The 26,759-nt window shown below is 45.6% G+C and overlaps 2 protein-coding genes across 8 annotated transcripts in view; one reads left to right on the top strand and one right to left on the bottom strand.

Annotated features, from left to right (window-relative positions):
• The window catches only part of NRAP (nebulin related anchoring protein), a 79,791-nt gene extending 65,888 nt beyond the window's left edge, over positions 1–13,903 (top strand). For all 7 annotated transcript variants that reach the window (XM_077126074.1, XM_077126073.1, XM_077126078.1 and 4 more), the window contains 7 exons: positions 4,660–4,764; positions 5,576–5,674; positions 6,970–7,074; positions 10,365–10,472; positions 11,763–12,074; positions 12,831–12,962; positions 13,531–13,903. In XM_077126074.1, coding sequence (XP_076982189.1) covers positions 4,660–4,764; positions 5,576–5,674; positions 6,970–7,074; positions 10,365–10,472; positions 11,763–12,074; positions 12,831–12,962; positions 13,531–13,635 — 966 coding nt within the window. In that variant the 3' untranslated portion in view covers positions 13,636–13,903. The remainder of the gene's footprint in view (positions 1–4,659; positions 4,765–5,575; positions 5,675–6,969; positions 7,075–10,364; positions 10,473–11,762; positions 12,075–12,830; positions 12,963–13,530) is intronic.
• HABP2 (hyaluronan binding protein 2) overlaps positions 13,549–26,759 on the bottom strand; it is a 34,824-nt gene continuing 21,613 nt past the window's right edge. The window contains exons 5-13 of the mRNA XM_077126079.1: positions 25,672–25,788; positions 24,713–24,832; positions 24,093–24,264; positions 22,930–23,027; positions 21,152–21,407; positions 19,923–20,065; positions 17,782–17,916; positions 16,509–16,654; positions 13,549–14,419 (exon numbers count right to left, since the gene is read on the bottom strand). Coding sequence (XP_076982194.1) covers positions 14,255–14,419; positions 16,509–16,654; positions 17,782–17,916; positions 19,923–20,065; positions 21,152–21,407; positions 22,930–23,027; positions 24,093–24,264; positions 24,713–24,832; positions 25,672–25,788 — 1,352 coding nt within the window. The 3' untranslated portion in view covers positions 13,549–14,254. The remainder of the gene's footprint in view (positions 14,420–16,508; positions 16,655–17,781; positions 17,917–19,922; positions 20,066–21,151; positions 21,408–22,929; positions 23,028–24,092; positions 24,265–24,712; positions 24,833–25,671; positions 25,789–26,759) is intronic.

The raw sequence follows: 26,759 nt of genomic DNA, 5'->3' as shown, positions 1-26,759 counted from the left end.
TAAAGTCATCAGGGAAAAAGCAAGATTTCCAGCACCACCAACCACTGCCTTTTCTCCCTGGACCTGATGTCTTTATAATATAGATTCCTCTCTGTCACTTCTTTAGTTGATTCTGAGGACTGGGCTCTTAGGGGGTCCTGACAGCTAACACAGGCAGAGACTGGCGCTGCATAAAGTGCTCTTAACCATCCTGCTCTCCTGGGGAGCTCAGAGCTGGCAGAGCCCTGCCTCTCATTGGAAAAGGGTACACCCCGGGACCCAGAAGTGCAAGTGCCCCCCGAAGCAAGGGCCCAGTGTTAAGTGGGTAGGACCAGCCCCCTCCCATGCCTCCATGGGAGACTCTGGAGTCAGCCTACAGGGGTTCAGATCGCAGCAACTTCCCTTACTGGCTGTGAACCTGGACGAGTCCCACGTCCTCCACGAGCCTCGGTTTCCTCGGCTGTGACAAGGTGGCAGTGACTGCGTGCTCTTGGTCACCCTTCACGGGGCACTCACCCAGGGCGGTCACTGCACACACGCCTCGTCTCCCAGCCTCACAGCAGCCCTGGGAGAGGACGGTGATCTCAGTTGAGAACATAGCCCACAGGGGCTGTTGTTACATTAACCTTTATCTTTTCACGGTTTCTCAACCTTAGCACTCCTGGCATTTTGGACCTGACACTTGTGTGTTGTGGGGGGCTGTGCTGTGGGTTGCAGGATGTTTAGCAGCATCACCCCTGGCCTTTACCCACTACATGCCAACAGTACCCCCTCACCCCAGTACGACAACCAGATGACCCCTGGGGGCCAAAATGCCTCCGGTTGAAACCATCGAAGCACTGAGCACGGTCTCTGGTCCCTGGAAAGGCTGGAATAAGTGTTAGCTGTTGTGCTGATGTTCTTTAAACCAAGCCTCCCAGTTCTGATTGCTTTCCAGGCAAGGACTGCTCTCAGCTTGCTTTTAAATGGCAACAAGTGGAGTGTTGTAAATACATCATTGACCGTTGACTAAGATAGTAATAATGATTTGATTAATTAATTTAGTTTTATTTGCAGATTAATCATAATATACTGGAAACTGCAATATCACATTGTTCTCCATCAGGTAGAGGATGGAGTAAGGGGACTTACATAGGGAACCTCATTACCAAAATGCCAGCCCAAGTTCCACTTGCTAGAAGGCACTTCTGTAACCCTCAAGAATAGCTCATAGCAGGACCCTGGTGCCCAACCTGGGACCCTCTTCCAATGAGCTATTTATTTCTTGGGAGAAGAGACTCCTTCTGGGACAGGTCCCTGAGGAGATGGGGAGGCACCGGGGAAAAGGGAGGAGACAGAAGACATACACATTGGGAGCCCAGCTTTGTCACTTACTGCATGTATGTCCTGTGCAATCACCTGGCTTTCCATCGGAAAAGCAGAGAGTTTGCATTTGATCGGTGACTCAAATACAAAAAATGGGATTACTGGGCAAAATTTAAAGAATGATGCCATCTGTATCATGCTATCAAATTATAACTTCACTAAGTAAGGAAAAAGAAAGAAAACTAAGCACTACCCCAAGCTAATATCTGTCACTATTATTTCGCAAAAGAAAGGAAAAGTTTAGACTAAAAAAAAATGCATATACCCTTAAGAAATAAAGAGTCCTTCCCAAGAAGCAGATGTTAGCAATCTTATGCTGACATTTTAAATAATAGAACATGTATTAAAATTGTGAGCACTTGAATTTTAAATTATCATATCCTGCTGTATGCTTTAATGAAAAAAAACCCCACAATTTTGTTAATTTGGGGATCTGGACGCTGTGAATAGTAAACCTCAGAATGTCCGCGTGGCTCTGAGGCTTCAGTTTCACTGCAGTCATTATGGAACATGCAGTTTCACGTCCTTAAACTAGTAGAAAAGGAAACAAATGTTCAACAAGAGTTCACTCAATTTAGCCTTTAGCCGCTCCTCCTGCCCTCTCCCTCCCAGGCTGGAAAGAAAGCTTTGAGTTGGCCAGAGAGAACCAAGGACTGCTTACCCTTGGGACCAAGCTTCTGGTGATGGCGCAAACTTAGCTGATGCCCAAGGCAATGTGCAGTCGTGGATGGGTGCTAGCTCCATTGCATCTTCCATCTTCCCGGTCTGCCTGCCCAGGAGCAGCAGGGAGTCCTGAGAAGCATGCAGGAGCTGCCCTGGGCTCCAGTCCTGGCCCCCCCTTTCCAGGTGTGTGACCTCAGATTGGCTCCTGAGGCTTTTTGGGCTTCAGAGTTCCTATCAGATACAAGAGCAGTGCAACTCACTCTGGACCAGGCATTAGTCTAAATATCTTGCATGAACTAACAAATTCTCTCTTTTAACATTTAGGTAGATATTAGCGTTGCTCCGTTTTTTTCTGATGCAGGAACTAAGGTGCCGATACTCTAAGTAACTTGCCCAAGGTCACCCAGCTGGTAGAGAAATAATTTACTCAAGACCACACAGCCAGTAAGAGGCAAAGTGGTGCTTCCAACTCTCTTTTGACTCTCGGCCCAGTGCTCTTTGGCACCCCCAGGTGGCTGGAATAGTAACCTGGGTTCTCTGGCTCCGGGTCCATTCTCTTAACTACTGTCCAGTGTGCGGGAGCTGAGTACAGCCGAAGACGGCCCTTCTGAGAATCTGAACAATCACTTAAATAACAAAATTGTTCTGTAAATGGGAATAGGAGCCCCTCCTTCGCAGGTTGATGTGAGGACTGAATGAGATTATAGCCAAAGCAACTCACGCACTGTGCAACATAGTGATATAATAGCTCTTATTAATCTAAGACAGCCCACCTCCCCTTCCCCTGGCTGCTTCCTGAGAGGGACTGTTCGCGTCGTTCCTATATTAGAACTTAGGGACTGAAAACTGCTGAAATGGGGGCGCCAGAAAGCCCCATGTGTGACCCAAAGAAGGCTTCCAGACCTTACTATTTGTAAAGTAAAATAACAAAGCTGCCACTGGGAAAGCGAGATTCAGCTGGGCAGCATGGAAAGATCTCTATTATCTTAGAATCCTTCTTTGAAACCATCTTCGGGTAGCCGATTCTTCTTGGCTCCCCTCCCCTCTCCCCTTCTTTTATTGTGAAATCCGGGGCAGGTGTGTTGTTTTTAGGGTCTGTGTGAATAGTCAAAGCTGGGCTGGCAGCTGAAATATCAATAGACAATCCATTTATAAGAGAGTCTAAGGCGCAGCCAGATCTTTGGGGAACCTGCATCTTGCTTTCTGACTTACCTGCAATCGTACTGTTCAGCTCAACAAAAGGCAAGTTGAAAGAGTGCTCCCCACTTCATCTCGCTTATGAAAAGAGCAAGGCCTGGCTGTGAAGAGGCCCTGTAGGATTATTCTTTCTGACTTAGAAATTTATCCAATTTTCTCTGTTCTTTATCAGAGTGGAAGGCAAAAGCTTTGCTGGTGTAGACTGAAAGATGGCTGTATAAAAAGCAATCTTACTGAAAAAAACATGGGGTTTTGAAACCTTCTCCTGAACCTGAGTGATGTCTCCCTTCGCTAGTTGGATGGCAGACTCAGATTTGCACAGGGACATTACCCAGCAGCCAGTAGATCAGAAACGAACCCTCTTTGAGGCCGGCTGTGAGGAACACTGTGAATCCTGAAATGAAAGAAAACTAAAAAGGCCGAGAAGCTGATTTCTGGAGTGATATTTTGCGTTACAGCAGAGCTTATATCTAAATTAGAGAAATGCCATCAACTTCGTTTAAATCCAGATTTTAGATTTCCTTAGAGAGGTTTCATCCACTTTTAAAAATACGTAATTTCCATAAAGACAAGGAGAAACGTATTCATGTGGTGGTCCCCACTGTGGTTAATAGTGGGCGGATTGAAGAACAGTAATAAGAGTTCACATTTTAGGAGGTTGTTAATCAGACCAGTTGTTTGTATGCACCACTGGGTGATATCTCAACTGTAGTCCTAATCTGAGCCCATGAAATGAAGAAAGTTGATTAGCTCATTTTTGCAAAAATAAACAAATTTTAATTGTGAGTAACAGTGGGAGGAGGGGATAAACTAAGGCATGAAAAGATTAAAGTGGCCAGTTGTATCTAAGTTTGTTCCAGGTTTTAGAGTCCTGCTACAGTTGAGTCCTCTCTCCTCACTATCACAACCCCAAGAAAAACAAATCTTACTTATGGAGTGACTCTTAGGCCTGGGTATCCTAAGTCTTTTCTTGAGGACAGAGGGATTGTTATAATCTTTGGGTATCATGGAGAGAAACTGAGTCACATTTTGCTTCCCATCACAGTATCCTTGATCCAGAGCTCAAAGCCTTTTTCTCAACTGAACAGTGTGTAGAATTTTCTTACTTAGGCAGGTGGGCAGTTGCCTCATACCAGAACAAAACAAAATCATCAGTATTGATGCTCGGGCTTGAGCATCTTCTAGCCTTTTTGTGAAGTCATCATTTGCATAGATCATTGCTTTCTGGTCTGAATCCTATTAATTCACTGGTGGGGCCCTCTTGTATGTTGTGCATGATCTATTATTTAATTCCTGGTAGAATGCCAAACAGGTTGACTTGATGGCACTCAGAATGTGTTCCAAATGAAGATGCTGAAATGTTGTGATGAAGCATTATTACAAATCAAGGATCTTGAAATGCCCTAATAGTGTTTGGCATTTTGCTGATAGAAGCTAATGATTTTCTTCCTGCAGTTGCACTACAAATCAGACCTGATGGGCATGAAGGGGCTAGGATGGCAGGCGCTGAGTTCCCCACAGTTGGAGAGTGCAAAGAAGGCTGGAGAACTCATCAGCGAGGTACCCCAACCTGCTTTTTTACACAGAACTGACAAAGGCAACCTAGCATTTCCTTTTGAAGAAGGAACCTGCTTTGGGAGGAGAGTTCCCAAGTGGACCTAGTGGCTCCTTGAATGCCTAGTGTCTTTCTGGGACCATTTGCAACCAAATCCTGAGAAAGAAGGAGATTTCCCTTCAGGTGCATTCACTGCTGGGAAACTAAGGGTGTGCTCCAAACTGGGTCATGAAAGCTGGGAAATGCACTTGAAGACTTTCATTAGCTATGTTATGTTCATTAAGGATTGAGACTGGCCCATTGCTTTCAGGAGGAAAATTTGCTACCCACCTATTGAGTTTACTCACAGTGTCCCATGTGCAGGGGTTATTATATGATTTCAGATTGTGTTAAAAGTTGCACAGGCATAGTTATGTTAACTGAACTCCCGCTGTATTGATGGCCTTGGGGTCTCTGCCCTGGAATCCCCTTGAGGGTGGTGATGATTCTTCAGTTTCTTAGTAACAGTTTATGTGGACAGGGTCCAAGCAAGGTCACAGTGATCCTGAATTCTGCCCTCCACTGAATTCCTTCATCCATACTATTTGGCAGCCTCTTTCTTCAAGGGAGTGAATAGCTATGAAACAGTCCTTATCACAGAGGAAGCTTGCATCTTTTCTGTACTCCTGATTATTATGTGCCCATGAAGAAAAGAGACTTGTTTTCCATTAATGTCATTGGCATATTTGGCACTGAATAGGTGGGAGTGAAGCTGCATCTGGAAAAATGCATGTTGCTTGATTGTGTTTCATGGGAATCTTTGTTTTCCTCCTCTAGACCAAATATCGTAAAAGACCAGACAGCATCAAGTTCACCACAGTGGTTGACTCTCCAGACCTGGTTCATGCCAAGAGCAGCTACATGCACTGCAACGAGGTGAATTCTTCTCGTCACTCATCCCAGCATGCAGTAGGGGTCCATGTGGGTCAGTGGCCAGTGCCAAAGAGCACGGGTTCTGGCCAGATGGGAGTGCAAACCTGCCTTTGCTGTCTACCTCATGGGCAATCTTTGGCCAGTCTAAATCTCTTCTAATGTTGGTTTCCTTATTTGAAAAAGGGTGGGGGTAGTAATGATAGCCGTTGTTTAATAGGATTTGATGTATTAAATGAGAGTTGCACAAATAAAAGGATATAAAGCTTTTTTTAGCAAGTACCCAAAACATAGTAAGTCCTCAGTAAATGATCCTTATTATGATTTATCAATAATCATAACAATAATAAATATTATTGACAAACTCTTACCAGATACTAGATCAGATACGTCTTAATTATTGATAGATGGCAATGGAATAAATGCTTAACATAGCCCAGTTAGAAAAAAAGATATAAAAAGAACAGGTATATTAAAGGCTTCTCTCTGCCTTTACTTGCTATGTAATTTAGCCCCATTTCCTCTCTCCTGTATTGATTTTGACGAATAGGAAGTTAAATATTTTTCTCCTGAAATTGCCAAACGAATCAGCTTTGCATTCACACAACAAAGCTGCCTTGTCCTCAAGGTGAGGCAAATGCTGTGTTGATTGACTCACATTTGCAAAGCCCAAACTGAACCTGGGAATGGATCAGAATGTTAGCCATTACATATTCCTTTCTGAAAATAGAAGAGACTCAAACAGTTCCTAAAATTTTTCGCAATTCTTAAATGACCACTTTAAGAATTGCAAGTAAAAACACATATGGAAAAAAATTAAATGAAATAAAAAGAAAGAACAAAAACCACATACAGAGACTTTTTTTAACGGGACTTTGTTCCTGGGCTTTATTACTGCTATTATTATTAATGTTAAACAATGGCATTGAAGCTTTATTTCCTTGCTAGTAAAAAGCATGTCCAATGCGCAGGTGTAGAATTCTCTGGAATATCCACACATCTTACATTGCTTGTAAGATGCAGGTATGGCCAACCAGAATGTTGGTTGTGGCCTGTTTGGAGCAGATCTCCATGAGTAGTTTTAATAGAGCCTATGTGAAACCAGTCACGCCGCCTGGTCCTGACCATACAATCAGCAGGTTCTGGAAGGATGCCCTTGGCCCACAGGGCCGGCTAGGCTCTGCTCTGTCCAGTGGGGACTTGAGCGGGAGGCGCGGGAAAGGAAATCACCTGTGATGTCTATACTGTTTCATTCCAACAAGTGTGGTTCTCCATTTACCGCGAGTCTGTCTCACCTGCAGCGCCTGTACCGGGCAGGAGATGCGGAATCCCTGCATAGATACACCCTGATCCCTGACCACCCAGATTTCGCCAGAGCCCGCCTCAATGCACTTCATCTGAGTGATGTAAGTAAACTGGTGGTTTGTGGGGTGTGTGCAGAAGTTGTAAAATTCTCTGCAACCCCCCAACTGGATCTGATTTATTTTAAAAAGTCCTAGGAAGGAGGACTTGGAAGAGAAAGCCCACTGGACTGAGATGAGATGCTCTGCATGTGCGGCTGCTCCTTGGCATCCTCAGCTCTGAAATGGCTGGGTTAAATGATGCCTGTGGCTCCTTCCAGCTCAAAAATTCTGACTCTGGGCATGGCCTCAAAGACCTCTGTCATGTGCTGGGTTATGGTCAGGGAAGTGGTCCCAGCTCCAGCAGGTGTAGACACCTGTTCTGTTTTCTGGATCTCACTCCTTAGCCATTCAGAGGAGCTTAACTTTGGAGCCAGAGCAGTGGTATCTCGCCCCACAGGGTGGAAAGATGTGGCAATTGAAGCTCATAGGGTCCCAATGCAGCTCCCTCTTTTGTGTTTGGGGCTGTGGCCTCCACCACTTTTGTTTCTCTTGGACGTGTGCCCTTTGCATGCATAACTGGGAAGCTGTTTCCTCAACCCAGGCTTGTTGTTAGCAGGGGTTGGAGGCCCCTGGTTGTAATAGAATAGGCGGCAGCTCAGCCGGCTAAGCTGTGATCCTTGGATAACAGGTAGCGAGGCGGCGGAATCAAAAGACGCTGTCAGATCAAAATAACACAGGCTAGTGTGTCTGCCTGGGGCAGCATGGGCCTCCCAGAGTCCAGCCATTCTTCCCTCCCTGGCCTGGCCATTGTGTCCTGGGGCTCCGTGCAGATCAACAGCTGCTACTGTTCACCCCAGAGGTGGCTGCCTCACAGGGGTTGGTGAGAGGCGCCTTCTAGTTAGCGTGTGTATTAGTTTGTTGCATTTGTAAAGCCCTGTGGGATCCCACGTGGTGAATGCAATGGTGCTTTGTAAATATGAGTTATTATGACCATTTGATGCTTTTGAGGGATGCGAGAGGGATAATTTTAGAACAGCACCTCCGGTGGGCTGCCCACCATCTGGTAAAGCAGGGCCACCCCCTCAGCAGAACTTGGACAAAACATCGGTCTCATTAATGCTTCAAGGATGGGGAAGGCAAGGCTTCCACAAGTCCTCTATCAGAGGAGCGATTGGAGGCCCACCGCCCTGGAAACTGGGATAAAACCACCAGTCCATCCAGGGCCTGGTTTAAGGAGGACAGCCACCCCAGGCTGTTGCCAGAAGCATCACTCCTCTCACAGGGGATGCCAGTCTGCAGAGTCCCGGAGCTGAAATTAGCCACCAGGGTATGCGGATATGGAGAACTCATGAACCTCTTTTGAAAGAGCACTTCTTTGGGGGCGTGTAGAATGTGCACAATTGGATCAAGTGCTCTGTGTGGAAGATGTGGAGGGAAACTGACCTTCCCAGGCAAAGAAAGACATTGAGATGTACAAGGCAGCCGAAATAACTAAAAATCAAATGACTCTAATGTGTGAGGATGAGGACAAAACTGTGCCCACTGTGATCAAGAAGAGGGATGCCCAGGGTTCCAAATCAAAGAGCCTACGGAATCTAAAGACTCCCAGTGGCAATGTAAAAACCTCAACAGAATGAAAAAAAAAAAAATCTGGGAGGAAGTGATCACAGTCAAGCAAATAGTATACAGGGAGAAATGACCAGGTAAAAGGCAGCACAATGGGGAGAACCCCAAGTTGGGCCACACACTGCAATTGACCCTGATAGAGACTCCAAAGCTGGGGTTATCTTGGAGGCCAAAGTGGGGCAATGTTGGAGATGGCTGATCATGTAAATCTTGGTGTCATTACCTAGCCCAGGCATGGTGTGGAGGCTGTTATCAGGAAGACTCCTTTGCAGGGAGGTTTTCACTCTATTTTCTACTCTCATATTTGCTGGCCCACCAAAACAGGAAGCCCGATGCTTAAAAGCAAAGTGTGTTTTGTCATTATCCAAATGTTCCTTCCTTTTACGTATCTTTCGATCCTGGTTGCTAAACTTAACAGTGACCCAGTAAATATAATTATTTGCCCCCTGCTGGTTGGTGATCTATCAGTTAGGTGATTGACCCAGCGATTGTTGCTTCTGTAGCTCTAGGGCCTTGAATGTAATAGGTATTTGGGTCATGGTTTGTAGTGGTGGATGTTGCAGTTGGAGACGATGATGAAGGTGAAGGTGATGATGGACAGCAATAAATAAAAATGATGAGGTCCATTATCTTGGCTCAAGCACTCCCTGGTCCCCTGCCATTCAAGGCCCAGGATGGAGGTGGGGTGAGGCACTTTGCCTTTCACCTGCCACTTCTCCTTTGACTAATCACCCCACCACCACCAACAACTCTCTTGAAGAACAGAAGCCCCTGCCTTGACCTTCACTTCCAAGTGACAAAAATAAGGTTCCTAAGGGTCTCTGAGCTGCCATAGCATGCAGAATGATGAGTGGTGGGCATCGCCTGGGGGCCATCGTGTTGTCATCTGCTGGTGATGTGGTCTAGCTGTGCTCTCCTGCTCTCTCCTCATTCTGCAAATGAATAAAGGACAGCCCTCCACTGGGATGATTCCTTTTATGGAGCATTCCCTTATCTCGAAAAAAATTTATTACCTACCTGAAGGGCTGAACAATTTTGATGCCTCTATCAGTGCTATGGATCTTCCTGAGGACAAAGAGGATATGATTACAGACTCCCAGAGGGTGTGTGAGAACAACTTGAAAAGGGGAAAAAATGAAAGAGGGAGATATGAAATACATGGATCAGGTACTTGGCAAGTTTTGACAATAAATTTAACTCAGACAAAGGCTCTTCCCTTAGGGCAGGCACCTGGGATGCCTAGGAGACTGGCACGCTTGGAGTGATTTTGTGGGGCCTGGCCTCAAAGTCACGTTGGGGTCGGGGAGCCAGGACCCATGAAACAGGATTTTCAGTATGTGGGAAGAAACAGGACTCTCAAACTTTGAGTTCTGGCATCTACAAGCTGCAAACCTGGGGTGATAAAGGTGACTGCAAAGACGGGCAGGAGTGTGTGCATGGGGTGTTTTGCTTGATACAACAGGGCATAGCAAATGAGCCAGCCCCATAGGCCATAGTTGCAGGGCCTAATGCTCATGCTGGGGTTCAGAGAAAGCTTGCATAGCCAGCCTCATCCATTCTGGAATGAAGAGGGTCTTCAGAATGGACACGGAGCCATTGACTTGGCCATCCTGGGAATCAACAAGGCAGAGGGCATGTGTTTAAGAAATTCTGTTGAGAACACAAAGCATACAAGACAGTGTAGCAATCACTCCCTTCTTACTCACTGCTTTGCTTTCCCAATCTAGAAAGTCTACAGAAATTCTTGGGAACAGACCCGGGCTGGAGGTTATGACTTCAGGTTGGATGCCATCCCATTCCAGACTGCCCGTGCATCCAGAGAAATTGCCAGCGATGTAAGACCTGCCCCCCTCCACCCCCGCCGGCCACTCTGTCCTCTCTATCACTGAAAAGTTTTGCTATTGTTTTCCCAGTTCTGTTAGAAGGCAAACTATCAGGACCCCATCAAGATTGTCTCTCTCTCTGCACCAACACTGAATATATAGTTCAGTGAAAGAAAAAATAGGCCTCATTTTCTAGGATCTTAGCCAGAAATTTGTGATTGGGAAACATTATATTTAAAGAAGCAAACTTAAAAGTTGATATATGTGTGCCTAGAAATCAATGAACTTGTGATTGGTTTGTTGATTTGCAACCAAGGAACTTCTTTAAGCTGAACTATGCTATGCAGGGTAGAAAGAAATTGTACTTTTGCCGAGAATAATGTGAGCTCAGATCCTGGCTCAGTCACTTAGAAACTGGCTGTGTGGTCTTGGTAAGTTGCTTAAACTCTCTGCACTCAAATTTCTACATCTGTGAAATAAGGACCTAATATTTGTCTCCTAGGATTGATGTAGGGATGAAAACAAAATAGTACAGAGGTTCTGGCACATAGCAGGTATTCAAAACATGGCCACTCTCATTATCAAAATGGAAGACATCGTCAACCGATGGGTGCTTCTAATGAGATTGGACAGAAATTTAGAGCACGCGTTTAGAAACATTTTTCATAATTTGACATTGTGACATCCAAATGTGTGATGGGTGCCCCAGTCTTGTTATAAGGGTAGAAGGCAGTTTGGGTGTGGTCAAAGTCATGTGGTTCTACCATATACTAGCCATGTGAAGTAGGACCACAGATTGGTCTTTGATGGTTTGGAAATGAAAAGAAAAAAAAAGAAAAATGGTCCTTTACTACAGATAGTTTTAGGAGTACGGGACAAGCTTCCTGAAAGCTAGGGAAGAAACCAAAGGAAGATGAATACATTTCTTTTCCTGTTGGTATATTTCAACAGCAATGATACTAGATGCTACAATTCAGAGGGCACAAATCTGCATCAGACACTAAACCGAGCCACCAACTGCTGAGTGTTCTCAGCATCCCCGTGGGGTACAAATTCATTCTCCCATTTTATCAGATTGGGAAACTTAAGGCTTGGAGAGACTAAGTAACTGGCCCAAGGTCACACAGCTAAAAGGTGGTAGAACTGGGCTGCAGATCCTAGATACCATTTGAGCCCCAAATCTGTGCCCTTAACTGCTGTTGATCTTCCTGCTGAGAATCCCTTGGGCTGGCCCCACCAGCCAGGCTAGCCCAGGAGGGGAGGTGGACATCCGTGACCAACCTGTTCTCCTTTGACCTACAGTTCCGGTACAAAGAGGCCTTCCTGCGGGACCGGGGCCTACAGATCGGATACCGCAGCATCCAAGATGACCCAAAGATGAGGCATTTTCTCAATGTTGGCAAACTCCAGAGTGACAACGAATATAAGAAGGACTTTGCCAAGAGTAGGTCCCGGTTCCACAGCCGTGTGGACCAGCCCGGCTTCCTCCATGCCAAGAGGAGCCAGCAGCTGGCCAGCGATGTGCACTACAGACAGCCACTGCCCCAGCCCACCTGCGACCCGGAGCAGCTGGGCCTGAAGCATGCACGAAAGGCCCACCAGCTGCAGAGTGATGTGAGCGCATCCCCCGGGTGCCTCTGCATAAGGATTGTTGCAATCCCACACTCCATATTACTTCTGGGTGGAGCCAGGCTGAGATAGAACCCAAGACACCTAACATTTCAGGGCAGATGTCCCTCTTGTGGGCCATGCTAAGCGCCAAATTGCTTAACAAGCACTGTGCACAAAGCCCTTACACCCCATTCTACAGATGTGAAAGCTGAGACTCACAGAGGTTCGCCTCACACAGCAAATAAGTGGCTGTGCTGCAATGTGGACTCCATTTGATTTGATGTGCGAGCCCAGGCTCTTGATTGCTATGTTCTACTGTTTCTAAGGGATCACAGTAGTTACCTAATCCAGCCCTTGCACTTTTCCTGAGAGGAAATTGATGCCCAGAATAGGGAAGTGACCTCCCCAAGGGTACAGAGCAAGTTAAGGTAGGAGCTTAGACATGAACCAGGTCTCCTAACACCTTGGCCAGGTTCCTTCCCACCCTAGAAACCCACCCCACCCTCCACCCCTGTTGCAGCTCCCATGAATGGAATGCAGAGATACAAGAGACAACAAGCTGCTGGCCCCGCTCATAGCACAGTGGGTCCTTGACCCCAGGAACCTTTACTTAAGATGAATATGTCCCCCTTGTCCTGGCTTTACTGACAACAGCCTGTCCTCCATCTCACAGCTCCCTTTTATATCCTGTCCACTCAGCGGCCAAACCACCGCTATACCTGGCTGACGTATTCCTTTTGCCTTTCTCTTTCCCCCAAGGTCAAGTACAGATCAGGTTTGAACCTGACTAGAGGTGTTGGCTGGACCCCTCCGGGCTCCTACAAAGTGGAAATGGCTCGGCGGGCTGCAGAACTGGCCAACGCACGGGGCCTGGGTCTCCAGGGAGCTTATGTGAGTAACAAGCTGCAAACCCAACCAAAATGGCTTGTGAGGCCACGGGGAAAGGCAACTCGTTTCTTTTCAAAGTTTATTTTTGGCCAAAGGTCAGCTGGCTCCAAAGAAGCGTGAAATATCGCTCAAGCAAGGTGCCTAATTTCCTGGGTCTGAGATGACCGGGTGGATGACATATGGGTTAAACTTCCTGCAGAGTTTGCTCTGAAGTCCCAGGTGTTAGTTCTGCAGAGACAAACCTACCAAGGCTACATCAATCCAGGGCGAGGGCAGCCAAGGCTGTGATGACTGCTTGCTCGTTACATTTGCGGAAAGGGTCAGGGACTCGCTAGCTACAACCATTTAGGTTTTGAACCCTACTTAGTTCAGAGAAAAGATGCCACATGGACACTGAGAGATTGGCTTTGCTTCTTTCTCACTCTTGCCTTGAGGATCCTTTTTTGGGGGCCGGGAGGGAAGGAGGTAAAAGGAAAGGGGAGAGTGAATATTTTGAATGCCCCCGAGGCATTTGTGAGAACAGGGAGGGCAGCCTTCCTTTTAACTCAGGGAGGATGTTTGATTTCTGCAGGGGGGGCCAGAGGCTGTGGAGACTGGAAATAATCAGAGGGGGGATGTGAACCCAGATGCCTCTGAGATTCTGCATGTCAAGAGGAGGAAGGCTCTGCTGCTGTGAGTGAGCACCGTCCCCACAAGACTCCCAGGAGAGAAGCTGGAGAGGAAGATTGCACGACAGAGACCAGCTTTACATGGCTTCAGTTTGGGCGAGTTGAAAAAATAGCACATCCGACCATCCATCCCTAATCTGCCTTTATTAAAGTAGTAACCCTCCAAAAGTGAATAGAGAATGTTGTGGTTTGGGTCCTCTCTAAATCCTGACAGTAGATGGCTCGTTTTGTTGAGTTCTTGGTATCTCTGGGAAGAGGAATAAAGATGTAAGGTGACTCGCACTGTTCCCGAGCATTCTATTTTCCTGTGCTTGCACATGTCTGAGCTTGAGCCAGTCTCCGTGAACACTGTCTAGAAGAAGCAGGTGTTGGAAGGGAAGCAAACATAATATATTTCAAGTTGATTCCATCATTTCTTGGGTTGCCCGAGAGGCGGTGGGAGCCTGTGAAGTGCTGGAAATGCTCGTGTAGGAAGCCCAGCCTGGGCAGCAGCCGTCTCTGTTTAGATTTCCAGAACTCTCACTGAGAGGCTTCCTGGAGGCGCTAAGGGGTGTCTGTTCTGTCCATGAAGCCTCTTCTGGTCTGGCTGCGAAGGAGGATGGGCTTTGCGGTTTGGGAAGCACCACCTTAGAAGTCAGCCTCACTTTGGATGGTGGCTGTGATCCAACTCAGGAACTTGGTAACCTGGGTGTAGACCCCTGGCTTCTTTCCACACTCGAGGCCCCAGCTCACTATCCCGTAGACATAAGAAGTGCCATCCTTCTCACAGGTCAGAGGGCCTCCGGAGTCACCCTAAAGGAAGAGGTGGCATGAGTTTGGCCTTGTGAATAAGAAAACATTTGGAGAGTCTCCCCATCCCACCCGCGAGGGGATGCCATAGTGTGAGGGAATGAAATCATCAGCTAGCCTGCAATGGGTTCTCTAGAAAGCAGTGACCAGGCTCTTCCTAAGCCTCCAAGGGTTCAAGGCTGTGATAGGAGAGAAATAAATATGGTCTGACATCCCTGAGTCAGCAAGGGGTTGGCACAGAAACCACAGGGCTGCGGCCCCAGCAGCCAACATCCACGGTCCTCACGCCCCTACCTCCTGATGCAGTTGTGAGTTCTCATGGGCCTTGACTTTCCCATTCTGGCACCCGAGCTGGGGGGCCCACACTTCTGCAACAGAGCCTGCTAGGGCCAGCAGGGCACACACAGGGTCAGGAGGACAGGGACTTAGAGGCAGTGTGGCCTGGATGTTCACAGACCCCTGCGGGCATTAGACTGTTGGGGTCCCAAACCGGCCTCTTCTGCTTGTTGGCCACATGACCTCCGGCCTCAGTGTCACAAACTGCAAACTCTGGGTAGCAACAGGACCCCCCCCCCCCAGGGGTCTTATGACAATGTCTGTAAAGCACATTAGGCAATGACTGGTTCACAGCAAAACTCAAAGTTGTGGATGATGATGGGGAGTAAAGGGAGGAGAAGAGCCACGGGGCACTTACTACCACAAGTACTGCAGCTGAGAGTTGTTCTTTTATGAGTCATCTCTTAATCTTAGTCACAACCCTATGATCTTGTGGGTTCGTTATTTCCATTTTATAGATTAGATGCCTGAGATTGGAGAAGTACTTCAATTGCAGAATTACTTCAGTGATTTGATAAAGGTTATAAGTGTGAGGCAGAGCCAAGTTTCAAACCCCCAGCTCTCTGTTTCAAAGCCTGCAAGTAAAACCCTTGAGTTACCTAGGAATGGAACCATCTTTTTGCTTACTCATCTTCCAGAGGCCTAGGGCAAATCAGGCATCTACCCTTGTGTCCCCTTCTTTAAGGATGTGGCTATCCATAGTCTCTTGGGAAAGGACCAAGGGTCACAGGAGAGTCACAGACCCTGGAGAGAGTGAGCATGATTTCCCATTTCAAAGCGGGGTTGGGGGGTGGTGGCTTAAGATGGGCAAGTCATTGTTGGGTCCCTTTGTGGGGATTGTCCCTGGAGGAGCTAGAATCCAACTGTTCCTTGCTGGCTTTTCCAGAATAGTTGGATGGTCCATGAGGACAACAGGAGGAAAATTCTAAGTTGAGGTGTTCCCGGGGGTGTGTTTGCTGTGTGATAGGACCTCCGCCGAGAAAGGGACTACATGGCGGAGGCCTAGGTTGCTTAGGACTGGTTGATGGAACCACCCCATCTTCCTGCCCAGCAGCTTCACCGAGTCATCACTGGCCTCAGCTGATTGGGATTCCCGAAAGTTCAGGACTAGGGGGCATGCCGTAGATTGGCTGTAGCCACAGATAACTTAGAGGGACTTGGAAACTTGGTTTGCTAGGGCTAAACCTCTTTCTTTCTCTTTCTGATTCACCCTCTCTCATACAAACACATGCACGCACATGTATCCCAATGATTAGTTAATATTAGTGTGAATTGTCTAGACTTCTCCTCTTTCTCCTTCTAGGCACTGTCTTTTGGATAGTTCTCTGTTTACTGAGATTTTCAGTCAGGCTGCCCAGCACTGGGGCTCAAAGTGTCATCTTTACACTGAAGTGCAGTGGAGTCAAGCGGCAGAGGCTTTGGTGTTCAGCAGACCTGGACTGAAATTCCAGTGCTGCCACTTGCCACCCAGTTGCTTGCAGTCAAGGAAACCTCTCTAAGCATCTGTGCAATGGCCACAAGTTGCTATGAGAATTTAATTAGACAATGCAGGTGTAGTGGCGGCTGTTATATTCTGCTGAGTCTTCTGGATCACTGTGAATTCAGATGTGCCAAAGGACTGATTTGCCCGGCAGGGCTTATGTTTTATGTCAGGTGGTGTCTTTACCTGCTTCCCACCCTGGGAACCTAAGGGCCCTCTGTGCCCAGTATAGTGTCCTGCAAACCTCTCCTCTGAGTGCTCTTTGGAGTGTCTGACCTGGCAGGTGTCTTGCCCAGGCTTCTGAAGGTTCCCTGCGCAAATCATGCTGTCATCAATCATGTGGTCATAGAGTTGCTGGGAGTTGCACAACGTATTGGCAATTAATTTGACTTTGGCATCCAGGAGCTGGCGGGACCCTTCCCCTGTGGGGCAGAGAAAAGAGGAGCCAGGCTCCTATCAGGAGTAAGCAGTGGTAATGACAAGGCCACCAACTTTGAGCTCAGGAAGGACGGTTTTTCCCAGGAGATGAGCAGAGAAACCTCATCTCACAAGACTGGGTACCAGCAGTTGAGTAGGCAGCTTAAAGACTCTTTTTCTTTCACCTTCTTCCACCATAAAATTCTCATCTAAGACATCACTATGCTGACCAGACTGTACTTGAGCAGAACAGAGAGCAAAAGGTTTAGATTGACTACAGTCTATAAAACCCTATAAAAGGGTTTTCTGGTTGACCTTAATCCAATTAAGCAGAAATTTCCTTTACCAAAAGATTACATTCTACTTCCATCATGATTACAGACCTATTTAAAGTGATTCTTGCCTTCCATTACTAAAGGCAAGCTTTGGGGAGAAGAGAGAAAGATTTTGAGTATTTGAGAAGGACTTGAAATACCTTCCTGAGTTTCTTTGGATTGGGTGACATAATGCTTCAGAAATATGAGAAAAGTAATCTTGTTTTTAGGTAAGACCAAATTCCAGAAGCAAACAATAATTCAATTTAATGAAATTTTATAGAATGCCTCTTGTGTGAAAAACTCGATGTAAAGGCCTATGGGAGGGGGGTGAATGAGACCTGACCTCTGCCCCTAGGGGCTGATTTAATGAATATCTGTAATGAATTCTGTCATCTCCTGTGATCATGATCCCAAATCTAGGAGGTAAGTATGGTTATTGGGTAGCTAAAAACTCATCTGCCCAAGAGACAGTCAGGAATCTACTGCAACTCTGTCTGACTCCAAAATTCATGTTCTTTCCAATTCACTCTCCAAGCCTAGGTCAGGAGACAGGTCTCCACAAAAACAGGATCATGCTTGATAAAGGTAAAAAAAAAATCTACTGGTAAGGGGCGGAGACAGATTTGGAGATCGTGGGAGACTCCTTGGAGGTAGTAAGATGTAAATTAGAGTTTAAACGGTGAGGCACACTTTTTTGATAATACGTGTTGCATGTAAAACTCATTTCAAGTTCAGAAAGGTGGTTGAATTTGGCCCTTTCTTCCCTGCTTGATGTAACTCACCTGTCCCTCTGAAGAATGCATGGCCAGACTTACCTGTCTCTGTAATACCCCATCCGGAGATGTGGCACTCAGTCCCAGAGCGAAAAGAACCATCAGGCAAACATACGGTCTTCACATATTTGGACTCCAGAGCACAGTGACCATCTACCGGCTTTAATTTAAGCAAAGCTGAATGAGGCAAGAGAAAGAGGAAATGGGTGGTCGATGTCACCTCTTTCGTAAAAGCATGAGCTTCAGCTTGATTGGAAGGTGAACATAGCAAAACCCCATCCCCCAATGCTTGAATGACTTTCTCCGGTCATTTCATTTCTTTACTTTTCACCTGGGGAAGAGTAACACTTCAGGCTGAGAGTAATATCAAGAAATAATAATAGAGTTTGAAATAATTTCCAATCCATCTTTAAAAACAGAGTCAAGAGGAGAGAAAAAAATCTATTGAGGAAGAAGAGAGATAAAGAGGTCTCTTGAATGGGAAAATAGTTTACAGAACTGAGCAGCCAGTAGCTCAGGTGTGTCCACCTGCAAACCGTGCCATTTAACACATAGAAAACTGAGAGTTATATGTCAGCATCCTGATTTTATACAAGAGGGAAATGAGGCTCAGGGAGGTCAGCATAACTGGTAAGTGGCAGATCTGGGAATCAAAGCTGAGCTCTTTCTACAATGCAATCTTCTGAGCATCTCTCCCTCTCAGTTTAAGAACCTGTGCCCATTTATCCCTGGTGCTAGCACACACTTTTTTAAAAATGCTTTTTTTATTGTGAAATATATATACAAAGAAAAGAAAGGAAAAGCAATAATTTTCAAAGCACACTTCAACAAGTAGGTACAGAACAGATTTCAGAGTTTGTTATGGGTTACCATTCCACTATTTCAAATTTTTCTTTCTAGCTGCTCCAAAACACTGGGGGCTAAAAGAAATAGCAATATAATGATTCAGCAGTCATGCTCATTTGTTAAATCCTATTTTTTCTGTTATAACTCCTCCTTCTCCTTTGATCTTTTTCCCAATCTATAAAGATCTTTGGACAATGCCATTCTGACTTTTTTCATGTTGAGAAAGGGTGTCAACAGTAAAGGATAGGGGGATGTAATTAGTTGATAATCTTGGTGAGGGTGTTCCCTCTGGGTTTTAGGATTTATCTAGCCTGGGAACCTTCTGGAATTTATAGATTCCAGGAAAGTAAACTTAGTGCATGAAGTTTTTATAGAGTCTCAGAGCCCTAGATGTTCTTAAGAGTTAGCAGGAGTGATGTTGGTTGGGGTTTAGCAAACTATGGCAATTAGCAATATCTAGCTGAAGCTTGCATAAGAGTAGCCTCCAGAATAGCTTGTCAACTCTATTTGATCTCTCTTAGTCACTGATGCCTTTTTCTTGCACTTCTTTTCACCCTTTTGGTCAGGAAGGCAGTTTGATCCCATGGTGCCAGGGCCAGACTCATCCCTGAGAGTCATGTCCTACATTGTCAGAGAGACTTTCCCCCGAATGTCATGTTCCACCTAGTGGGGTGGGTAATGATTTTCCTTGCAAAGCTCAGTTTGGAGAGAGAGAGAGGCCACTTTTGAACGACAAAAGAGGTTTTCTGGAAGCAGCTCTTAGGCTGCATTATAGATATATAGCTTATTATAACCGTATTGTAACTCTTAGCTTCTCCACTACAGAAATAAGTTTCATAAGGGCAAGCCTCAAAATCAAGGGCTTGGCCTATTATCTTGGGAGTCCCCAATGTTTGAGAGGGTACCCGGGGTTTCCCATATGGAAAAGTTTAATAGTTCTGTATTTATTTCTTCATTCCCTTAAGGGACTCTACCAATCCTTTTAATTATTGGCCCATCATGGTCTGGGATGTATCTGGATATTACATTAGGCTATATGGAGTTACAAGGAATTATTCCCATTCTGGGCTCCATGAGTTTGAGTTTTTAAATAAGCTGTCCACACTGGTTGATTTAGATTGTGTGTTAGAGAAAATTGAGGTTCTGGACACAATAAACCTCTCTAGCACACACTTTTAAAAACTCAAAAATTCTGGAATAAGTTCTTTACTTCACGAGGTCTACGAGGGAACCAAAGGATCAAGAGGAACTCCTAAGAAAACAAACTTCAGCCTCCCCTTGGTAGAGAGACCCACCCGGGACAGGACCGTGGGAGACCCGTGCTACAGGAGACTTGCCAATATCATTGTGAGGAATCTCATCTCTTTCATTATAGTGGCTGTACTTGAATATTTTCTCTACCCCGAAGCTCTGCTCATGGAATTCCGTCTTCATCAGGTCCTGATCCCCTAGAACCACTTTTAGATGTTTGGCTTTTATCCTGCAAGGGGGGTGGGAAAAGATGGTCAGGAAATGACCCTGGAACTTCTGAGACTGAAGCCAAGCCTGGGTATTGCTCCTGGTAGCTGTGTGGCTTTTGGCAAATCACTGGGCCTTCTGCATCCTCAGCATCCTCATCTATAATCATCTCCTTGCCTGTGGAATCTGTGGCCCAAATAAGATAATGTAAGGGAACTGCTTTATTAAGGGGACCAGTCTCCAAATGTACATTGTCATTTTTGTCCTGCTTTTCCAAGGAGCCCTCTTATTCCCCCTGGGCCTGGCTGAGGAAAAGCTGATTGACCTCATGAACAAATCTAAAAGCTATTGGTAGGTGCTAATGATTACATGATTGATCTCTGCTGGAGATTCTGGGACATGTTCCTAGAATCCCAGGAGAAATTGTTTAATGATGGGGTGAACTGGAAAACCTTCAAGGTCACCTACAAAATTTGGATTTCATGGAATCAGCTCTGACTAAGAATTTAGAAAACTCTGAGGAGGTGGTGATTCTTCATGCATCCCAGAAGGTTCTTGCTTCTCTGAGACACACAGGAGACCTGGCCAGAAGACACCTGGCCCAGGAAACTCATAGGTGCTGGCATCAGACTGGGTGGAGCATGCTATTTTTTTTTCTGTTCAGGGCAGGACTGAAGAGATTAAGGAAGCAGATAGATGTCCCATGCTTTTCATGTGACTTTAGACTATGTGCCAAACCTTCCCAGCACTCAGGGTTCCCATTTTTTAGGTGAAGATAATAATAGCTTCTTTCACTCATCATATATTTCCTGAGCACTCTCTGTGTGCCAAGACCCCTAGACACTGGGATACCACAGTTAACAAACCAGATAAAAATCCCAGCCAACCCTCTGCTTGCCTTCCTGAAGATAATTCTGAGGATTAAATGTCCTAATACATACAATGCCCTTGGTAAGCCTTCTAGACTTGGGAGCTGTTTTTTAATCTTGTTTAAGGAACCACTCTTTGGCCCTTGGCTATACCAGGCTCCCTAGTCCTGCAAGGGATTCCAAGATGTTGCTCATATGGAAAGGGGAGACCCTGGCCTCTGCTCCCAGTGGGTACCTACTCAGTGCAGTGGGCAGCAGTGAGCACCCAGCAGGGATGGATCAGTGCCCCCCCGCAGAAGTGCCCATGGGGCATGGAGACGGTCAGTGGCTGTGTAGTCTGTAGGGATGCCTGCCATGGGTGCTTGCCCGCTGTGCTCTTAAAGCCTCCATAGATCTTCTTGATCTTCCTTTCTGCTGTCTCAGTCCTTCCACAGGAGTCAAACCCCAGAAGCTTGGTCAGGGGCTCTGTGGGGCTTCCCTCTGGGTCAGCAATATCTGTAGGACACAATCAAGACAAACTACAGCTACTCACCCTTAGAAGGACCTAGGCAGAGGGATGACTCCAGGTTGAGCAGCTCAGTAAGTGTCCAGAGCTGAGCAACTGCACTGGTGAACACAGGGTGGCATGCAGTGGGTGCACAATTCATATGTGTAGAATAGATTGATGAATACAAAGAAGTCTAAAGAGTTAGTGATGAAGATGCTGATTTTTCCTTCTTATTTCAAAGTGTGTTACTCCTAGGATTGACAGTATACACATACACAGATGTATTTGTAAACAGAAAATTCCACCACTGGGAATTTAATCCGATATTAATTGACCCACATGCATATTTGGGGTGCCTTTTAGGTGTATTGGGGAAAATATTCAGATGAAATGGAGTAGGAGAGCAGAAATGTTTCCACAGATAACTGAGATATAAAGGAAAGAGTGGCACCTGCTGTATGGGTGATGCTCCCTTCCATGGGATTTGTAAGGAGGGAGAGATAATATTTCCCTTGGGATATCAGAAAGGACTTTCTGGAGGAGGCTATATTTGACTTGGGTGTCAAAGAATGGTAGTATAAGGGCAGGAGAGGACATGGGATGGGGTATTTTGGGGAATGAATCATTTCCCCCCCAAAGGGCATGTTTATGTCCCATGGTCCTATGGGTGTGAACCCACATGTAAGTAGGCCATTAGAAAGTGTAATTAGTTAAGGTGTGCCAAGCAGAGTGAGGGTGAGCTTTAATCCAATACGCCTGAAGTCTTTCTAAGCAAAGGAAATTGGATGCAGAAAGAGAAGCCACAGAAGAAGCAAGAAGCTGGTGGTCAATGTAAGCTGGAAGAGAAAGGAAAAGATGCTGCCATGTGTATGGCCATGTGACAGAAAAGCCAGGGAACCCTCAAAGATTGATGACTAGCTAGAAGATACTGACCCCAGGAGGAAGCAATCCTTCTAGCCTCTCAAACTGAGGCAATATATTCCTATTGTTAATCTAACCCATAGTACAGTTGATATATTAGCAGCTAGACTAATACATAGTATTAATGCAAAAGGGATCATAAAGAGCAAAACACAGAAATGAGGTAAGCTCAGGTAGGTAATCCCTTTGGCCAGGGTGGGTGTATCATCCCAGATATGGATAGAGAGATGGGCCAGGGAAGCCTGGCAGGAAGATTGTGAGGCTAGATTTCAGACCATATTGTATCTTTAGTGTCTATGGAGTCCTAGCTAATGTTTGTTCACCATTGTACACTTGGGGCCTGGCCTAGAGCCTGGTACATGGCAAATGGTGAATAAATATTTGCTGAATGCACTGGCCTGCAGTCAGAAAGCATAAATTTATGTTAGACTATATGGTCTGAGTTTACAAAAGTATTCTGGCCTGCTTGACTTTCTGTAAGGGGTGCAGAGGAATTGCACAATTGGGTTGCTACTGGGATGGGAATTGGCAAAGTACAAGGTGTCAAGAACATCTGTCTGAATCTGCAACCTCCTTACCACCTGGGGCTCCAGACAGCCACAGTCTTACCTAAGGCTGGGCAGGCAGAGACATCACAGTACTCCCATTTCACCTTTGCATTGTTCAGTTTAATGAAACACCAGGGCTTTTTGTCTCCATCTGGATTTCTAAAAAAAAAAAAACAAGGTCAAATCTAGGTGAATTCATTGGATTTCATTAAAGGACCAAGCTCTTGCACTCTTCCTGGGAAACACATTTTCATTTGAATCCAACAGGTTAGCAACCCTGAGATATAAGGTGGTCATAGTTTTTCAGCAAAGCCTTAACTTTTCAAGGAGAGCTCCAATTACCAGGAAGTAGCTCACAAGCCTTGTGCCAGATCCATGGGACATAAATAATTTGTAGGAAAAAAAATGAGATTGCTGTTGAAGTGTGTCCTTTGCCAGGAAAGAGAAATGGCCACAGAAACATGGTGAGAGTAGGTTTCCTCTGCCAGAACCCCCAAATGCCATGCATGAGAATCTTATGAGAAAGATTGACAGGGGATCATTCTGAAAAAAGTTCCATTAAGGGGACAGCTCAAGGTGAGTGAAAGGGAAAGGTAATTTCTGTTTTGTGCAAGGGAAATTCTCTTGTCCAATGGCATAAGTTCAAAGCCATGCAAAGAGCCTCTGTCCCTTAAATATAAATAATGTATGTTCTTGGCCTTGGTTAGTCAGAGGGCAGTGGAGGAAGCCAATAGAGTGTTTGAAAGTAGCAAATGAGGAAGATATTAACTACAGCCATCACCAGTGAGAAATGGTATTATTATTGGGGAATGGCTGAATATCCTGGTGGCAGAGACTGTTCCATTTCTTCTCTATGCTTCTCTGTTGAAGTTATGTAGGACCATTTGATAATCTCTGACCAATGAAATATGGATCATGATCCATTTTTCAGCCTCTGCTTTCCCTCCCTGTGTCTTTGAGCAGCAACTCTCCATTAACCCACATGATACATACATCATTAGTGAAAATAATCTTTGGTGTACTTAAGCCATTGAGTCTTGGGGGTTGGAGTAGCATAATGTAGCCTATTCTGAGTAGCACAATCCTCATAGAAAGAAGGATGATTATTTTTATGATCAAGCCCAAAATTTCTGAGCTGGCCCAGGAAAACTGGGTGCAAGGTTTTAACAAACTCATATGCTGACAAGAAGCCAGGACTGAGCATTAGGAAGAAGGTAATTTTACCTGCAGAAGTTATGCTCCCCAATCCCATGGGACTCAGCATCCTCCATAAACATGTTGTATTTCTCCTTCAAGAGCAGGTGGGAGTTCCAGTAAAGGCATGAGTGCTGGTTGACTGTCTTACTCACTTTCCCTCGGTAAGAGTAGCCATCTCCAACATAGCAGTCATCAGAACCTTGGAGAGAGCAGTCAGGGATGTGAGAACTGATAGCAACTGGCATGTTGCTCAAGAAAAGGACTTGGTGGGTGTATCAAGTGGATTTTTACCACCCTGAGATTTCACCACAAATCCCAGAAAGAAAGGGGCTTGAATGTTTCACTTTCAACCCAGGTCTAAAAATATGACATATGGAGGGAAGTTCCGCGAGAACTGGTAGGAGCTGGATTGAGGCCCAAGGTGGTCAGGTGAGTTTAATTTGCCCTGCACTACATCTCAGTTTATTATTTAACTTACACAGAATCACATATACCTATGCTCTAAGGTTGGAAGGTTGAGGCACTAATGAAGTTTGGGAAATTTGACTTGAATCACATTTTGGCAACTAAAACCTAATCAGAAAAGAATTATAAAAACTTCATTTGCAGCACCGAGTTTCTAATAAAGGGGTGGCAGAAATCCATACCTATTTCACAGAACTTCCCCTTGTATTGGCCAGGACAGTTACAGGTAAATTTGGATCGCCGCTTATTCCGGGAGCAGGTACCACCATGTTGGCATGGGTTTGGTCTGCAAACAGGAACCGCTGTGAACATAGGAAGTAGGGCCAGGAAGCCTCTTCAGAAGGCTCAGGTATATCTGAGATGACAAGGAGATATATTGGGTGTCCTCTTCTGGTATCCATCCAATCACAAAGAATGGGTCACCAAAAGGGAAATGCAGACCCACCATGCTCTAGTGAGCCTTAGGAATATAAGCAAGCAAGGATGAAGCAACATGGGTGTAGATTATGCCAGAAAGGTAGATGGGTCACTCAGTACAGAATAATGGGAGGCATGGACTGAGCAGGAAATTAGGGACAGTCCAAGCGAGGTTGAAACTAGGGCGTCCCCTTGCTAGCTGTTTGACACTGAACAAGTTGTTAAGATCTCTAAACTTCAGATTCTCCATCTGTAAAGCTCTTACTGTAAGTGTTGTTTGGAGAATGTGAGCGAGACTGTAAATCTCTCCTGGAAAGTGCTTGATTCATAGCAGTAGCCCAATTTATATTAAGTCCCCTCCACAGTCTATTTCAAAAATAGACCAGGGGGTGGTGCGACTGTGGCTCAGCAGGCAGAATTCTTTCCTGCCATGCCAGAGCCCGGGTTCAATTCCCGGTACCTGCCCATGCAAAAAAAAAAGACCAGGGCCCTTCTCCTGGAGGAAGTGGGTTTCAAGATGATTCTTTTTGGGTTGGTAGGGAGAGAGATCATTCATTTCTCAGGGCCAGGGATCTAGGCTTTTAAAACGTCCTAATTAAATGGGTCATCATAGATGCCATGGAAACATCTACTGCATTTGGACTTTTACATAGTAGGATGCAGATACCTCAGGCGCAGGCTAGGGCAGAGAAATCCTAGCATAGAAGGGTCCTCCACTACTCACCTTTGGAGCAGTCTGGACCCGTGTAAGGATGTTTACAGGCACAGCGGTAGTAGGGAGGATTTTGAGTAACAAGGCATTCACCCCGGCTGCATAGATTGTTCTTGCACTTGTTTTTCACTGTCAAAGATCAATACAGAAGCAGGGACAAAGTAGCAAGACATTATTTGGGGGTACATTTTACTTAAAGGGGTACCTGTGCATCATAGGCATAACATCAGTAGAATGTTTAAGAATGAAGCATGGACGAGACCATATGCCCTTGTCCATGGTCCTGAAACACTACCTTTTGCCAAACAAAGGTTTTCTCTTCTCTTGGGGTTATTGGTTATTACTCCCCAGTTCCTTCCAGGGCTCAAAGAGTGTGCTGGTTTGAAAGTATTAAATACCCCAGAAAAGCTATGCTTTAATCCTGATCCAGTCTTGTGGGAGCAGCCATTTCCTTTAATGCTGATTCAATACTGTGGATTGGAAACTTTGACTACATCATCTCCACAGAGCTATGGCACGTCCACTTCTTGGTGTGATCTTTTGATTAGATGGAGATGTAGCTCTACCCATTCCAGGTGGGTCTTGGTTAGTTTACTAGAGTCTTTAAAAGGGGAAACATTTTGGAGAAACCTCAGAAATGACAGAGCCGACAGAAACCCCAGAGCAGAGCTGACACATGCCAAGACGTAGAGAACAGAGACATGAATATTTGGAGGTACCTGGAGCCCAGCAGACATTGTCATGAGATGTTAAGCAAGCCAGAACCTGGAGAGAGGCAAGTGAAGCCAAGAGATGAAAGCCAGCCCCAGAGAAGAAAAGTGAGGAATCCCTACAGGAACAGAGGCTGAAAACAATGGAGCCCAGGAGCCAGGAACCAGCAGATGCCAGCCACGTGACTTTCTAGCTGACAGAGATGCTCTAGACCTATCGGTCTTCTTTGAATTAAGGTATGCCCGGATGCCTTAGTTTGGACATTGTTATGGGCTTAGAACTGTAAATTTGTAACTTATTAAGTTCCCTTTATAAAAGCCATTTCAATTCAGATGTATTGCATTCTGACAGCTTGCAAATTAACACAGAGCCTTTATTTTATATTCTGA

This window comes from Tamandua tetradactyla, chromosome 13 (assembly GCF_023851605.1).
Source record: "Tamandua tetradactyla isolate mTamTet1 chromosome 13, mTamTet1.pri, whole genome shotgun sequence".
NCBI classification, from domain to species: Eukaryota; Metazoa; Chordata; class Mammalia; order Pilosa; family Myrmecophagidae; genus Tamandua; species Tamandua tetradactyla.
This window is presented reverse-complemented; position numbering and strand designations above follow the sequence as displayed.